This window comes from Colias croceus, chromosome 6, assembly GCF_905220415.1.
Source record: "Colias croceus chromosome 6, ilColCroc2.1".
Taxonomy (NCBI): domain Eukaryota; kingdom Metazoa; phylum Arthropoda; class Insecta; order Lepidoptera; family Pieridae; genus Colias; species Colias croceus.
The window spans coordinates 8,470,572-8,487,032 of record NC_059542.1 but is presented as its reverse complement, the minus strand read 5'-3'; the positions used below and the strand labels follow the sequence as shown (position 1 = coordinate 8,487,032).

The 16,461-nt window shown below is 33.1% G+C and overlaps 2 protein-coding genes across 7 annotated transcripts in view; both read right to left on the bottom strand.

Moving 5' to 3' along the window:
* The window catches only part of LOC123692893 (afadin), a 78,082-nt gene extending 67,482 nt beyond the window's left edge, over positions 1–10,600 (bottom strand). For 5 of the 6 annotated variants that reach the window (XM_045637742.1, XM_045637745.1, XM_045637744.1 and 2 more), the window contains exons 1-2: positions 10,282–10,600; positions 6,986–7,054 (exon numbers count right to left, since the gene is read on the bottom strand). The gene's annotated coding sequence lies outside the window, so the exon portion shown is untranslated. The remainder of the gene's footprint in view (positions 1–6,985; positions 7,055–10,281) is intronic. The other variant, XM_045637743.1, reaches the window with a different exon arrangement.
* Positions 10,601–11,403: 803 nt separating this feature from the next.
* On the bottom strand, positions 11,404–13,219 carry LOC123692909 (high mobility group protein I-like). Its single transcript, XM_045637774.1, has 4 exons — positions 13,089–13,219; positions 12,384–12,489; positions 12,149–12,304; positions 11,404–12,039 (listed from the first exon to the last, which is right to left on the bottom strand). Exons 2-4 carry the CDS (start codon positions 12,453–12,455, stop codon positions 11,914–11,916), a joined length of 354 nt encoding a protein of 117 aa, XP_045493730.1. The 5' UTR covers positions 12,456–12,489; positions 13,089–13,219; the 3' UTR covers positions 11,404–11,913.
* Positions 13,220–16,461: the final 3,242 nt, after the last annotated feature.

Sequence of the window (16,461 nt, the reverse complement as noted above, 5' to 3'; positions counted from 1 at the left end):
AGTGGAACATAATTGTGTTTATTTCATAATTACAGAAAATAGGAGCTAATTTGATGATTAACAGGAGGGTAAAAAGATGAACTCCCATTACAAACTACTCTTAATGATCATAAAGAACAATTGAAGAATAAAAGTTTTTTCATTAGGTGATCAACAATCGTCGCTGCAGCACTTGTAAATATGGTATTTCATCTTCAAATATACCATGCCATGTTCACTTGAGCGAAGCTAAAATAAAGCGTGGGAATGTAGTATGTTTACCGTAGAGGGTGCAAAAAGTATGAGGTCGCACACCGACCCTACAACAAGTGCATAGGGGCGGAACAAGTGAACCTGAGATATCGAGGGGCTTTCACCACCCACTCGATAGCTATGGCATTTTGTAAACTGTTCTTAATTCCATGGCGTTATTGACAGCCCTTGAGTTTTTATATTTGAACACACTTGTTTGCTGAAAAGATTAGTTACACGACACGACGCTAACTATTCAACATTTTAGGAGTGTTCTTCCACTTCATTTAGGTGCATGCCTAATTAATCCATTATTAATGACCTCGAAAAAATGTAAAGCATTGCATGAACGTAACAACTGTAATTGTAACGCGTAATCGAGTAGTATTAGCTTAGCAAATGCAACTCCCACAAGCCCAGACGCTTGTATAATACGCATGTAGCGCCTGGTGTCATGAGGAACAAAAGGCGGGTCATCATAGCGGTATCAGCATTACCCTGCACGGTACATCGCGACAACGCACCGACCGTGCAGTGAGCACCATTCATGCACCGTGCGCTCGAGTTACGGGAATCGTGATACCACGTTGATTCGCTTAGTGATCTCATAGCAACCGCCGCTGTATGGGAACGTGCCACCCTCTGCAAATGATCCCATGCCGTGATCAGTACTGATAGTGCTGATAGCTACAGCGAAAGCACCGTAAAGGAGTGAAAATATTTGTCTAAGACAAGCCAGTGCCGATTATAAGTAACTTCAATTATAATATGAGATAGAGTCTTGAATAATTATAAGAATCATTATGCCATGATAATAAATGTACATAATCCATATTACCGAATCACCAATCATGACAACAAAAGGTAAAAACGTATCTTCTCTCCTCCCTAAATATGTATATATATTATATTGATCCGATAATTATTATGCATACCTACTACATAAGTCAAGTACAGCCTACAGGCTCTACCAATCCAAATAATATATTCCATCGCCATTTTAAGTATCTTAAAAATATTAGGTAAGTTAAAGGTCGATGTAAACATTACATTATGTAGGTCTACATATTGTAGTTATATCACATTTTTTGCAGACTTTAATGAGCACGAATATATATTAAAAAGCACCTGCCGCTAAATATCAACTGAGCAAGGATCGAAAATACAGTCTATTTTTAAAACTATTATGGATACTTTATTGCTTAGTAGGTGTTTTAATTATTATGAATAGATAACATTATAAGATAGTTAAGTAGGTAAATACTTAAATTAATTCATAGCTAATGGCAATTTCTGTAGTAAGTTTTTCAGAAAATTCCATCGCTCCATAGCATAATCCATAATTAAAACGTAACAAAAAAACGTAAACGTCTGTGTTTTACAAGAAGAAAGTCGACAGCCATAACGATGAAACCGAAACGGAAAGTGAAAGAGCGTAACAAAAAAGGGAGATACAAGTTTCATTAGTACGAAACACTAATTTGTTACTTCGTATCGTGAATCCTTTAGCGCACGTTGCCGTAGCGCTTATCTCTCTCACGGCTAACACAAACCGGCTCCGGTATCAACGCATTCATGCCCTCAATGCACACGGTCAACGGGTACTGTTTTATCAACGATCCATACAAAATTCTACATCACACCCAATGCAAATATCGAACGAATCGTCAACCCAGCTTTCCGGCTATAACTTCCGCGCAAAAATGCGTCAATTATAATGGCAACGAAAAATTCTCACGGTATAACTGTTATATAACGCTTTCTTAGTAATCCGCTTAGGAGTCAGGCGGTTCACACTAGGTCAATAAAACCTTTGTTTGTCTCTGTATGCAATTGTCACTTCCACGGCTCCCATTTAATGTATGCTAATTAAAAATGTGAAAATCATTTTAAACATTTTATTATACTTGAAGCAGAGCCTATAATGTATATCTGATAGAGGAATGACAAGGAACGACATTGCAGGTATGTAACATTATGACTCACTTAAAAAGAACGCATATCGTTAGTGTACGAGCGAAGCTTCAACCAACTTTGCAGTGACTATTTCATTTCAACGCATGTCCAAACGCTTTAGCATAATATTATCTGAATCTAAATTGAACGTGAAAGCATGATTTCTTTTTTTATGAATGTCGTGATAAGGCAAAGTACGCCATGTCTGCCAGTGCTGCATATGTCACTACGATTTTTCTGTATGGGTCTGTGAACTTGAAGATGTAGATTTAAAAATTGTACATTAAATATGAATGGGAGAACTTAAATATGAAGAAACATCCAAATTTATTACACTGCAATTTTATTATGAGATTGGTTAACCTGTTCAAGTAGAAATCACTTGATACTTCTACATCTGCTGTTTAGAATAAATAAATTAATAAAAGTATTAAAAATTGTCGACTTAATAAAACATGTTTAGGTGACATCGTTGCTCACCTGCCGGTGCGCATGCGCATTCCTCTTAGTATTTAAGTGATTTAGGAGTCGGATTACAATAACTGTGAAGACAAGATCTGGAGTATGTCGGGTTTATACAGATCGTATTACGGACTAATATAATATGTATCATGTTCAGAATTCAATAAATTGGCCCTTGAATGAAACAGACGAATAGTTTGCAATTAGTTAGTCACATTTTTCAACGTTCAACACCTAGTCATGAAAGGACCAAATCTATCCTCAAATTTAAATAAATACGATGAACCCTGGTATTATTTGGTATTATTTCATATCCTTGTATCCAAATGATCATCCTACAGATAAGATAAAAGACGTACCTATCTACTATTCAACAACATATTTCTCATTAAAATGATAAAAAAACGTACTTATCCGATACTTTGTTCATTCTGCGAAATTCTTCAATTTATACATTATTTACCAACAGAACTGCAGAGTGCAGACTCGATTTATTACTTAGCGCCATATCTATTTCACATTCATAAAAAAGGAATTTGGGATGCGACGTACAAAAACAACTAAAGAAAGTATTATCAGCGTAGACGTTACATTTAGAGAGTAGTTGGGAAAAGTGATAGTAGGGCAAGTTGTTGGCAGTCTGGTTCCGTTCCGGCGCGGGCGCGTCAGAGAGATCGCAGGCACGCGGCGCAGCTGACTGCTCTTGCTAAAACCTTCTCACGGATTTAAACTTTATTACTACATAATAAAATATAATCAATAATGAATTTCTATGGATTGATGTGAGTTAAAAAAACGGATATACTTAAGTTACCTAGAAAGTACTTTCTGCAAAATCAAACTTCGATCTTTATGAATATCTCTTACAAAATCTGTAAAACGACTCTTTAATATAAAGAGACTAGTTAATCCCTTTCATGTCGTGTAACAGATTTTTCCTTTATCTTAATTCTTGACCTCAATTTTCCGACCCACAAATTGTAAGTAGGACCCTCAGGCCTCACCCTGATCGGTTTGCTATTATATCCAACACTGTCATTTAATATTACATTTTCACCGGATCAGACCAAGGATCAGACTAATGTATGACACTAATTCAAAACGACTACCCATGTAAACTATTCAAACCTACTCGTCATGAGTGTTATGAACTTAGACACAAAAAACTTAGGAGATGAATCGGCAAAATTCCTATGTGATTGCTGATTGCTCACTTCCGCGTAATGGCTCCTAAAGCATAAAAACATAGACCAATTTCAATAATTATTATTAATTTTCTTAAAAAGCATTTGTTACATCAACGCATTACACTCATAAGGTATTTAGTATTTACTATATTAACATTATATCTGCCTTTAGATAAAAATTTGATGGTACAATCCTTTCAAATATAAGGACAACACATTGAAAATTATACTAAATAATCAGTACTGTATACATATTTATAAACGCGGAATATTTGTAATTTTTGACATATTATCAGTCGCAAGGTTGAGGGGTTACTGGAGCCAGGTACGACGTGGTATCATTGTGCCACCCCATCTCACGCAATTTGATACAAAAACATTCGATCAAACGTATAAGCCGGATTAACTAAATAATGCCATACATCTTCATTTTTTATCAAAGAATGCAATAAAAAAAAACCAACCAATTTCAGTCCGTTCTTTTAATAAAACTACCTCACAATCTAAAGTCCGTAACAAACTTGCATCATATCTGCAGCATACCTGAACACGAAACGCAACAAGCCATTGTCCTATTTAAAGTTCCACTTTTCCAAATATCAGTTAAAGATAATAAAAAACAATACGTTCTTACGCCAATATTTTACAAAATACAACAAGCCATTGTTTACTAAACATTTATTATTGAAGGTAGTTAGGTGGATAATGCGTAGTCTACACGATGCAAGTGTACTGGCAATCCTGCCGTGACGAAACATTCTCACGTTCACACGGTTGGTATGGTGCCAGTACAAAATTGCAATTAAATGACCTGCGATAGAGCACAAAATATGACATGACTTCAATGATCAAGCACAAAAATACATACAGTATATTATATACACGACGAAATTAAAGCACTGCTTACCGACACGTTTTTTGATTATTAAATTATTTTTTAATTAAGTACATTAAATTGAGCACTTCTGTAGATGTAAGTTTAATACATTGAAATGAATGAGACGGTATAATTAATGTTACTTGTTAAATATGCGGGTCATTGTGCCTTCTCAATCCGCCTTCCTAGTATTTTGGTTATCATAGGGTCAAAGTTGCAAAAGGTTACAGTTTCGCATATACCCACATTATTAATTATTTTTTTTTTATCATTTTACTTCAAGATAATAAAATTAGACCAAAAATATTAATAAAAGGTTTACCAAAAAAAAGCATTAATTGCAAGCAAAGGGTTCAAACGGTCTTAGATATTTTACTTTCTAGAGGTAAGTACTATTTTTTATATTATATAAACTAACGGTTCCTATCCGTCTGGCATAATATGTATAATATTTAAATGAGGAAATACCTAAGTGTCAGCTAAAAACTATAACACCAACATTCTGCACTACCACAAGCACCACTCCGGGTGTCTAGAAAGTGAAACTTTTACATACATACTAGCGTAAACAATTAAACGGGTATTAAATCATCGTAATAACTAATAAGCACCTTCGATGTAGTCATTTCACGTCAGTGGAAAAGTAAAGCCATAGATGACCGCAAAAGAATATAGGTACTACTTATACGTACATATCCATAGTAATATTATAAATGCGAAAGTAACTCTGTCTGTCTGTCTGTTACTCAATCACGCCTTAACTACTGAACCAATTTGCATGAAATTTGGTAAAGAGATATTTTGATACCCGAGAAAGGACATAGGCTACTTTATACCCCGGATAGGTTTTATCCCGGAAATCCCACGGGAACGGGAGCTATGCGGGTTTTTCTTTGACTGCGCGGGCGAAGCTGCGGGTGGAAAGCTGGTTTTAGTTATACATATTATAATTTATAACGCATACAACATTGCATTATCATGCCCATAGTCGTTAATAAAAATTATCGGTATAGAAATGGAAGATACTCTTTTCGTATAAAGTACGTGTAAGAAGACTATGGAAATAATGTCAATGGCTCTATATTAGTTTTTCTTCCTCGAACGCTATTCTACGTTTGCGAACTAATTGAATTACAGTTTCAACTGCGTCAACACTAAGCTTTTACCTCTTATAGTAAAACTCGTGAATAAAAAATATTACTGTTTCCTATCCCAACACAAAAGTTCCTGTATAAAATAACCTAACGACGCTATTTCTTTTTATTTTCTAAACTTAATTGTCCCTAATATAAAAATGAAAAGTTTCGCCAAAAATGACAATGATATCAAAACTAAACCGAAATTACGAGGAACCCTTTTCGACCAAAAAACACGCACATCGACCCAGAAACCTCAAAGTAGCATCCTATTTTGTATTCTGTTATGTTACTGTATAATTGGCGAATAGGTAATAGACGATTGTTATTATGAACTTTTAACATTTTTATGGTAGTTAGGGAGACGCACGAATTCAAATGATCTTTAAGTTACATTATGTGATAAATTGTACTGGTTAAGCAATTAAATCGTTTGTAAACAACACAGCGTAGCCAAAAAGAAAAGCTTTCAAAACTGTTTATTGCTGGAAAATATATAACACTGACCGACTTACGTCTATTTTATAACATCTTGATCCCATCGTTGAAATCTTAACTAGGTAGGTTCTTTAGCATTTTAAACAAACATTCTTGAAAGGAAGTTACGTGTTTACATTTTTGGCTAGTTTACTCAGGTAATGTGGAACGACGCTAAAGTCTAAAACATCCTTTGACTGGAGTTATCTCTAACAGTTTATGGGGCAACGCCCGTAAGGTACGTGTTGATACAGGCGCTTCTTACCAGTGCCTGACTCGAGAAAGTCTAAAGACGCAATCAGCGACGGTGAAAAGCACATAGAAGGTAAAGACCCCTGTTTAATGGCGTACTTAAATATTCAGGACGGCAATCCGCAACTGACCTACTGATATCCATTTGTTGATTTGTTACAACGATTTATGCGTCAGAACATGTTTTAAATAAGTATTATATTAAAGTAGAGTTTGAGACATCGCCATAATTACGATTAATTTACACGCATAGGTGTGATCTGAACACTTTTATATTTATGACTTTTTATAGCATTAAACGTGATTAAATACATTTTATAAGTTTTATGTTGATAATTGACTGTCCTTTTACAGGAGACATAGATAGCTTCAAGATATTGAACTAGATATCGTATGTAAGTACTTACGTTAAAATAAATAGCGATTGATAATATGTTTGACAGCCAATAGTGTAGCAGTTATCTACGCCATGCTATCTGCAACAAATTGAGAGATAGTACATTATCATAATGTTATATGGACAAATTAACAGTGGCGGGAATAAGGTCATCAGTGCATTTGCAATTGGATGTAATTGATAATAATAGGTAGACCAGCAGGCCAGTGTTACACAAGTTGTATAATATAGGTTGACTTTTATAATTAATTATTATTATTATTGCCATGATAAATGAATCAATTCATGCTAACTATTAACTTTTTAATGTTTTAATGTGTTTTGAATGCTTACGATACCAAAGATAATGCAGATTTAGTCATGGAAAACATAGCATAGAGTTTTAATACGCATAATCCTACATTCCTTCAAAATGCAAAGGTATTCGCCAACAATGTATAATATACCTAGGTACCATAGAATATATTACCACGACGCGCATCTGACTCATTGAGGCAACGACCGGGTGGTTCCACCGAATCCAACCTTCATTTTATACTTCAATTGCATTTTTTACATTTGTATAGTACCCTTATATTAAACAGAAATAGTATTACAAAAATTTAATGTTCTATACTATGGCCATGATAGAATAAAAATTACGTAACAAATATTGATCGTGTATCACAGTGTAACCACTAACTTCACTTTACTTTCTTAGGCCTTGTCGTTTCGTCACGGATGAATTCTACACATACCCGTGGCACTGTCGCTGATGCGGCTTGACGGAACACAGTGGGGTTTTGGTCGGTAGGAATCCGACATAACCCACGGCCTCTTCCCCGGAGACCGTGGGTATCTATGCAAGATTTCCCCACTTAAAAAAAAAAAGAAAAAAAAAAGGCCTTGTCGTTTCGCTTAGTAGTAGTATCGTAGTAGGTATTTAATCATTAATTTGGGTATTCCGTATTACAAATACATACTTGGAACGCCGAAAACGCTCATTAGAGTTAAATCTTTTCATGTACCTAGCACCTCGTAATATTCGGAATTCGGGTCTTTTTCTTCAAATGGTAACAATTCTCAAATTTCTGACTTCTAAACATACTATAAGTTACAAAATACTTAAGCGTAGAAACATATTTTAACGTGTATGAATGTCTTTATTTCATTATTCAAATTAGAACCTTAATATCAACGGCAGAAGGTAGTCATAGCATCAGGTTTTGTGCTCTGCTTAAATTCCCTATAAACGTAATTATAATGCAAAACTCGTTATACGACACATAGTCAATACAATAGGCCCTCACGACAATCGGTTACCGGCACGTGTCACGATTACGAGTTTCAACTGTTGGAACTCTGAACACATTTGATTTGATTGAACGATATGCCCAAAAAAGACATAGCAAAAGTGCTATCAAAAAGACATTTAATTAATACACAAATGCCGCGGTACGCTTTCGCTTTCTAAGAACCTCGAAGGTTAGACCAATTTTGTTTTAATTCCAATTGCAACAATGTTAATCATGGTTCATTAGATGTGGATGGGAGATCTTAGAGAAAAACTGGTAAATGAGTAATGCTAACGTTGGAATGGGATGTGAAACCAGTAACTGTACTTTATCGTAGTATTCTATATAAAAATCAGTCAGTCAGTCTGAATCTGTCTGATTGAGACACTAAGATTTGTCTACCTATTTATAATATAAATACAATTCAGCGTCTATTTCAAATAGATTCAGTGTTTTCCTTGTGACATTTTTCTTAGCGCTTCTCTAATTACTTTTCCAAATTAATTCAAAAATCTAATAGCATGTCAATAAAATGATTTATTTAGTACTAGTGGTCCGCCCCGGCTTCGCCCGTGGTACATATTTCGCAATAAAAGGTAGCCTATGTCCTTTCTCGGGTATCAGAATTTATCCAAAAAAAAAAATTTCATGCAAATTGGTTCATTAGTTTAGGCGTGATTGAGTAACAGACAGACAGACAGAGTTACTTTCGCATTTATAATATTAGTATGGATGTATTATACTTAGTAAAGTACCTAACAAAAAGGTTTCTAATAAGTAATTTATTTTCACTTACATGTAAAAAATATACTAAAAGTGAAGAACATTTTTTACTAGCATACCTCACACTTTTGTTAATTACCGACTAACATTTCAAATGCTAACACTGGGGCCTATAAACTCTTTTTAATTTACTAAAGAGAATAATTTCCCCCTTAATATAGAGAACAGATTTAATTCACATGATTCACTGGTCGCTCCTCATATGCAAGCACAAGGAGAATCACTGTTCTTGTAATCAGTATGTAAACATTATATTTGTTAATATATTTCACAAAACTTATTATTCCTGTGCATAAACTACTAAGGACGCACCTTCAAACAAATTGATTAAGTTAAATTGAAAGAAGGAATTTTTTAAAACAAATTGAATATTATGTAGTTGAATTGAAAGAATATAGTACTGACTTTTGGATTAATAACTCAGCCCCCGGAATCACAGACACAATAGAAAATCTATTGTGTCGTGGACCGATCAGGCCGCTCGGGGCTCAATGGGTTAAATAAGAATAATATGTAGGTATGTGTAAAACAACAAAATTGAATGAATAACAGACTAAAAATATTGTAAACTTTAAACACTTTATATTTTAGGCATAAGCGCTGGAAAAATTGTGTAGAGTTCATGAATTTTATAATAATGAACATAATACCGTTATGATTTTAGAGAATTTATATTAAAAAGGTTTCTAATATTAATTAGGTTTGGATAATAACCTTTTCAAATGTCTTTTTTATTATTTTGTTTCTCAATAACTTCATTTTCAACCAATTCGCATGATTCTTTTGTGTTTAAAGGAAAACTTATTTTATATTAGGTAGTCCCATTTTACAATTGAGAGAAGTACCAACCCTGTAGAAATATAGGTATCATTTTTTGTAGAAAACTATTACAACTCTGATCATACAGTATGAAATCTTAATAATTGTGTTAAAATTATGTAAATTCCCATGCTATGGTTATTTTATTACAATTATTGTTGAATTTACTATTGATGGTTCTTGTTGTACTAATTATATATTTAATATGATCAAACAATAATTATTAAATTTAATTTAAAATAATAAATAATTATTACAACAAAATCTTTAAAAAATTTAAATCTACGTATTTCATACAATTTGTAATTTGTAAAGTTTGTAACATGTCCATCAAAATCCATCGAAACAACAAAACGAGATCGTCATCAACTTAGAACTCTATTTTTTCAAGTAATATTTTGGTATTATGAAATTAATAACCTTTACAAACCTGTGTTGAAGATATCACAGTTGTTTTGATTATAAACATTCACCAATTAACTTATTTTTACACATTTTAACAAAAAAACAGGCACTTTAAAACTTGTAACTTGTCCAACTTTTAAAACTTTTGGAAGGCACTTATGATCAAACACCAATTGACGTCAAAGTACACCAAACATATTCTTCTTTGTTTCAATGTAGAAAAAGATTAATTAATACGACGAATAATCCCATTAAACAAAGTTTCCCATAAAAACGTTGTTTTAGTGACGCGAATTAACGACTTTAGAATAATGTATTCTCTGCAGTCAACACAACACGAGCATTTGGCGCAGAGTATATTTGTTCTGTGATTTGGCGAAACTCGAGCCGTCTAGCGAGTCATTTACGCAACTTTTTATCGTTAAATTACATACCACGGATACAAGGTATTTTGGGCCTTTAACCGACATAATTATTTTCAAGACATTTTAAATTTAATAAAATATTATTTTATAAAAGAGGAGAATTACTTAGAATACGTTTTGGTAGCATTAAAATGAGTTATGCCTTATTTGTACTTGATGTAAGTACTACGTTGAGCTTGAATCAATGCTTAGAATCCATAGATCACTTGCTCTGTGTTAGAATCACTAATTGTTATTGGAGAATCATGTTAGCCATCTTGTGTTGAGTTTTTAAAAATGCCACAGACGCTATAGGTACCTACATTGTACATACTCTATTAATATCTAAACTGGGAAAAATGTTTTGGTGGAGTATCTAGTTGTAGTGAAATCTTAACAATCATTAGTATACAATTTTGAAAAATATTTGATTCTAAATTAATAGTAAATTGTCACTAAGCAGGGTATAAATTCACGAAATTATCTTTTCCCCATCATCAATTATTTATAATCTATTTATCTGTGGTATCTACAAGATAATTTATTGTACAAGCTGCTATGAATTAAAAACCCATCTTTGTATTTTTAATATTATATTAATCTAAATTGTACAACCACTCACATACACACAGTAAAACGTCAATATTAAAAAAAATCATCAGTCTGCATAGAACACAATATAATTAATATTTATCAATTATTCAGTTGTAAATAATGCAAGAAAAATAATAAAAAATAAAAAATGACGATAGAAAGAAAAATATTTATTATAGAAAATAATACTTGACATTCTAGTCAAACTGAGAAAATCTACACATTATGTTTATTAATTTCTTACAAATACAAATCAGATTACAAAATACCTATTAATATTATAATAAGAATAAATCTACAAAAAAATGATCTTACAAATTATATCTTAGACTTGTACGTTTCTAGGGAGAGCTAAGTCAACCTAATTTTATTCATATAAATCCTCTTAATTTTTTTAATAAATGCTATCGTCAAAATACTTAAAAAGGAAGTTATTAAATCTCTTCAATTACAAAATATTCACTTTATATGAACAAAAGTAGGATGAAATCTCAAATGAGACTTTTTGTACTGTCAAGATAACTCCCTTCATGTTATTGCGATGAATTCAAGATGCAGTTTACATATAAGTATTTTCAAGAAACTGTTATTCAGGCAGAGTGAGTTATCAATGACAAACAAATTACACTAAAGTGAGTGACATTAGACACAGAGACATTTTATTGGTCTGAGCCTTCATCCTCTTCATCGTCTTCTTGTTCTTCTTCAGTAGAGGCAGCATCTTTTTTAGGAGGCGGTGCATCCTTGCGCGGTCTGCCTCGAGCTCTTCCCTCACCGGAACCACTCTAAAAATAAAAAATAATCATTAAGTTTAACTCTTAGTTGTTGTCTTTCTTACTGCTTGATTCATTTCCTTTAGAAATATATAAATTAGCATTAAATGTGACAATCTACCTTAGCTTTTGGTGCCGCTTTTTTCTTTGAACCTTTAGGCCTGCCTCTACCCCTTTTGACTACTGGTGCCTGTTCATCATCCGAAGAATTTTTTGACTCTTTTACTTTGGGTGCTGCCGCTGGTCTACCTCTTTTCTTCGAGTCAACTTTTGCTTCCTGAAATTACAAATTATATTTTTTATGCACAAATATGATTTGGATTAAATGTTAGATTCAAAATTTATAGATAACATACTGCTTGTGTTCCGTTGGCTTTCGGTCTACCTCGGCCTTTCTTTTCAACGGCGGTTGAACCATCATCAGACATTTTACTTGTAAATTAGTTTTTAGTTAAAATAGAGCTGAAACAAAACAAAATGAAATACTTAAATGCTGGATATTTATAATTAAAGTTTAAAGGCGCCGGGAAAATGCTCAATAGTCGTGACGCTTATCGTCGTTGGGCATTATCTCAAAAATATTGTTCCTTCATAATGTAAACATTAAATAGCTATCGTAGTTATAAAAATAAACGAAAGAACAGAGAAATAATATGTAAACATGACGTATTCAATCTAGAATAACGTAAGTACAAACAAAATGAGACAATAATTAACCAACCGACGCTACTCGGACGTTGTGTATAGGTACGCTATGCGGCTAGCGTCATCCATAATAACTGAAGAATGTAATTACATACTCTTCGACAAACCTCTTTATGAAATAAAAATACTTACAATTAAAGCATCAATATGTACGTTATAGTTAAGAAATTTTTAATGCAACATACATTGAAAAAAAAATTCACCAAGCACAATGTTAATTTAATGGAGTCTGCCTTTTAGAACATAATTATGAATGTACAATATTTTACAGGGAATATTTTAAAGTTATACCACCAGAATTGAAACGAACTGAATTTGCAGAATAATTTTATTTAAAAAAATAAAATTCCACTCACCGAATTGTTTACAGCAAACAGTATCGAATTTGCTAAAAAGATTATGGCGGGCTAGGAGCAGTGGTCACTGGTCCGGCGTCTGTATAGAGGTCGCCACTGTAGTCTGAAGTCTGAAAGCAGCAACCTCAGAGCAATAATCCTATAGGTTTATTGCTCTGAGGCAGCAACACTTACCATATAATTTTATTGAAAAATTTTATTTATTTTCTGCAAATGTTAATTAATATAATAAGTTTGTAATTACTAACAAGCATATTTTAAAAATATAGTTATTACTTTTACTCATTGCATTGAAATTAATAAACTGCGTTGATGGAAACAAACTAATATTATAAATGCGAAAGTAACTCTGTCTGTCTGTCTGTTACTCAATCACGCCTTAACTACTGAACCAATTTGCATGAAATTTGGTATAGAGATATTTTGATACCCGAGAAAGGACATAGGCTACTTTTTACCCCGGATAGGTTTTATCCCGGAAATCCTACGGGAACGGGAACTATGCGGGTTTTTCTTTGACTGCGCGGGCGAAGCTGCGGGTGGAAAGCTAGTATTTAATACAACTGTTTGCATGATGTTAACGTTAATTTTATGTTTAAGTGGGAAAATTACTTGCTCTGTGGTGGGAAATAGTACAATATTGACACAGAATTTTGCAAAGTGCTTACATTGTGGCTTACATGCTCATTCTTTAGTAACAGCTGACTTTAAAAAAGGAGGAGGTTATAATAATTATAAAATCCAACATTATCCATGAGTTTCGCAACATAGGTAATTTTTAAAATGACTTCCCAATGACGCGATATTTACAGTTTATATTATATTACTAGTTTTCCGCCCGCGGCTTCGCCCACATTTTAAAGAAAAACCCGCATATAATTTGTAGTTCCCGTTTTTTTTTTTTTTTGTAGTTCCCGTTCCCGTCCCGTGAAATTTCCGGGATAGAACCTATCCTATGTGTTAATCCAAGTTACCCTATAAATCTGTGCTAAATTTAATTGTAATCGGTTCAGTAGTATTTGCGTGAAAGAGTAACAAACATACACGTAAACGAATCTTCAATAATTATTATGCAGCCAAATGCAGCCAAAGCTCACTCTGGTATACATACATATGGAAGGGTCAGCAAAAAAGAAAAGAAAAACAACGTAAATGGATAATTATTTTATAAATTATTTCAATTTGTTTGTTGACAAACTGTTTTGTGATCGTATTAGTGTATTTATATGAATTATCCTTTTATCGAATGCAACAAAATCCCCATAATACTCGTAATGAATAAAACCGAACAACTTTTCCCAAAGAACATAATATTATTATGCCACATTCGAATAAATTATTTTCTATCGCAAATACCTGTGTGGCAAATACATAATTCTCCTATTGTCATTGTAAATTTATGATAAAAATTAAGGGAAAATCAAATACATTTTAGTTTACTTTTCCCTATTTTTTTGCATACCGTACGGTAAAAGGGCTGATAGACGTACGAACTTTAAAGTCGCGGTTTTAAAGTTCGCGTACTTACTCGGCTCGACGTCGGTGACACACGTAGAGCTTGGTCAGTAGCTTCTCGCGTGTCACCGATATCGAATGTCTCTATGTCATCAACAGAGGGAATTTTATGTTATTCAGGAATTAAATATAGACATTTTTAATTTAATAACCAGCACTTATTTTTAAGTAAATAGCATTCTAACAAAATAAACTTTCAAAAATTGAAGGATATTTTCTTTTTTATTATTATACTTTACAAAAAAAGAGCGTGTGCGCCGAGCCCACGCGTCAGGAGTGAAACTTCCTTGGCGTGATTCAAAGATACCTTCGCCAATATTCAATTATATTATTATATTCATTCATATTATTTATATTAAATTATTTTCATAAAATAAAACTAAAAGAGAAAACTAAATCAGAAAAAGTGGGTGAAAAACTGGCTTAAAAAAGAGAGCGTTTATCCCACGTAACTTTGGTGAAGGAGCTACAATGTAGAAGGAAGACTTGCGTAATAATTTAAGGATGCCTGAGCCATTATATGATGAACTTTTGCACTTAGTAACACCTATTATATCTAGACAGGCTAGGCTCGCGGCTCGCGGCTCGCGGCGGTGACAGACGTGCGAGCCAAGGCGGGCTTCGAGTAAAATTTCAAACATGTTGGATCGTCAACGAACTTACTCGACGGTTTTTAAGTACGCGTACTTGGGGTGACACACGAGCGAAAAAGGTCGTCGAGCCACAAGTTCGCGTACTTACTCGTACGTCTGTCACCCCTTTAATGTACGGCCGTGTGTAAGCGAGAGGGAATGATAAGCGCCGCCATTTAAAGATTCGTTCCTTTAATGAAATGCGTTATATCTACATTATCAACTTAATATTTTATTCTAAACCAATTATATAATCCCTCTGTGCACAAAGCCGTATAGGTCTACCAGAATCTGATGGCATATTTATATTTAAGAAATAAAAGATTTTCATGTGGCAACTTATTTGACAACTATCAAATTGGTTGTCAAATTATTTGTCTTTTTTGCAGTTGATAAATAATTTTTAGGATTTTGTCTAAAAAATCTTCGAAAATGTCGAAAAAGCCGCTGTGATCACAAGCAAGAGGTGTTGTTTATAATGTGTATAGAAAAATATTTGATGAAGAAGGGTCAAGCACATCACAATTTTCAATTTAGAAGATTTTATTGGTAAATTGGACTTACCCGCTTTGATACTTTTAATTAAAAAATATTATATGTAGGTAACTATAATATTGTTTGTTGATTGGAATATAATTTTATGAAAACTTATTACAGGAGTTTCCAATACGGCTATTCGTCAAGTCCAAGCTGTCCAAGTCAATTTTATAATGTGTATATCTGTTAATACTTACGAAAATAAACATAGTTTTATTTTACTTTTATTTTATTTTATAAAAAATTATAAGCAGTCTAGTTTTCTATCAATATAACATCGATATTTTCACATGGCATAATGATAATGAACATACAAATATAGGTATGTGTAAATAATAATATGTATTACCTGTGTAAAAGTAATATGTATATTATACATGTCAGTATGTACCTACATAATATTAAGTGGATATCTCATTATTAAGTACAGTATTGTCCACTTATGTAATGTGACTAATGATATTGAGAACAAACTAAAAAATAAGCAGTATCAAGATCGTTTAGTCCATTTTCCCTAGGGTTGCACACTCAAAATTTTGATTTCCCTAATTGCCATCAGATTCTGGTTTACCTATAATTGCTCCGAGGCACAAACTACAAAGTAGAGTGCGTTTCACGAAAGAGTTCCCCTGCCGTTATTCTGTCGACTGTCAAAAACGAAAATATAATAGGTTTATTGCTCTTAGTAA

What these genes read in the sequence shown, in the direction of transcription:
- LOC123692909 (XM_045637774.1), bottom strand. Translation starts at nt 12,455, where the DNA reads ATGTCTGATGATGGTTCAACCGCCGTTGAAAAGAAAGGCCGAGGTAGA. An exon ending in AAGCCAACGGAACACAAGCA is followed by an intron (nt 12,305 to 12,383) that starts GTATGTTATCTA and finishes TTGTAATTTCAG; the next exon opens with GAAGCAAAAGTTGACTCGAA. An exon ending in AAGCGGCACCAAAAGCTAAG is followed by an intron (nt 12,040 to 12,148) that starts GTAGATTGTCAC and finishes TTTTATTTTTAG; the next exon opens with AGTGGTTCCGGTGAGGGAAG.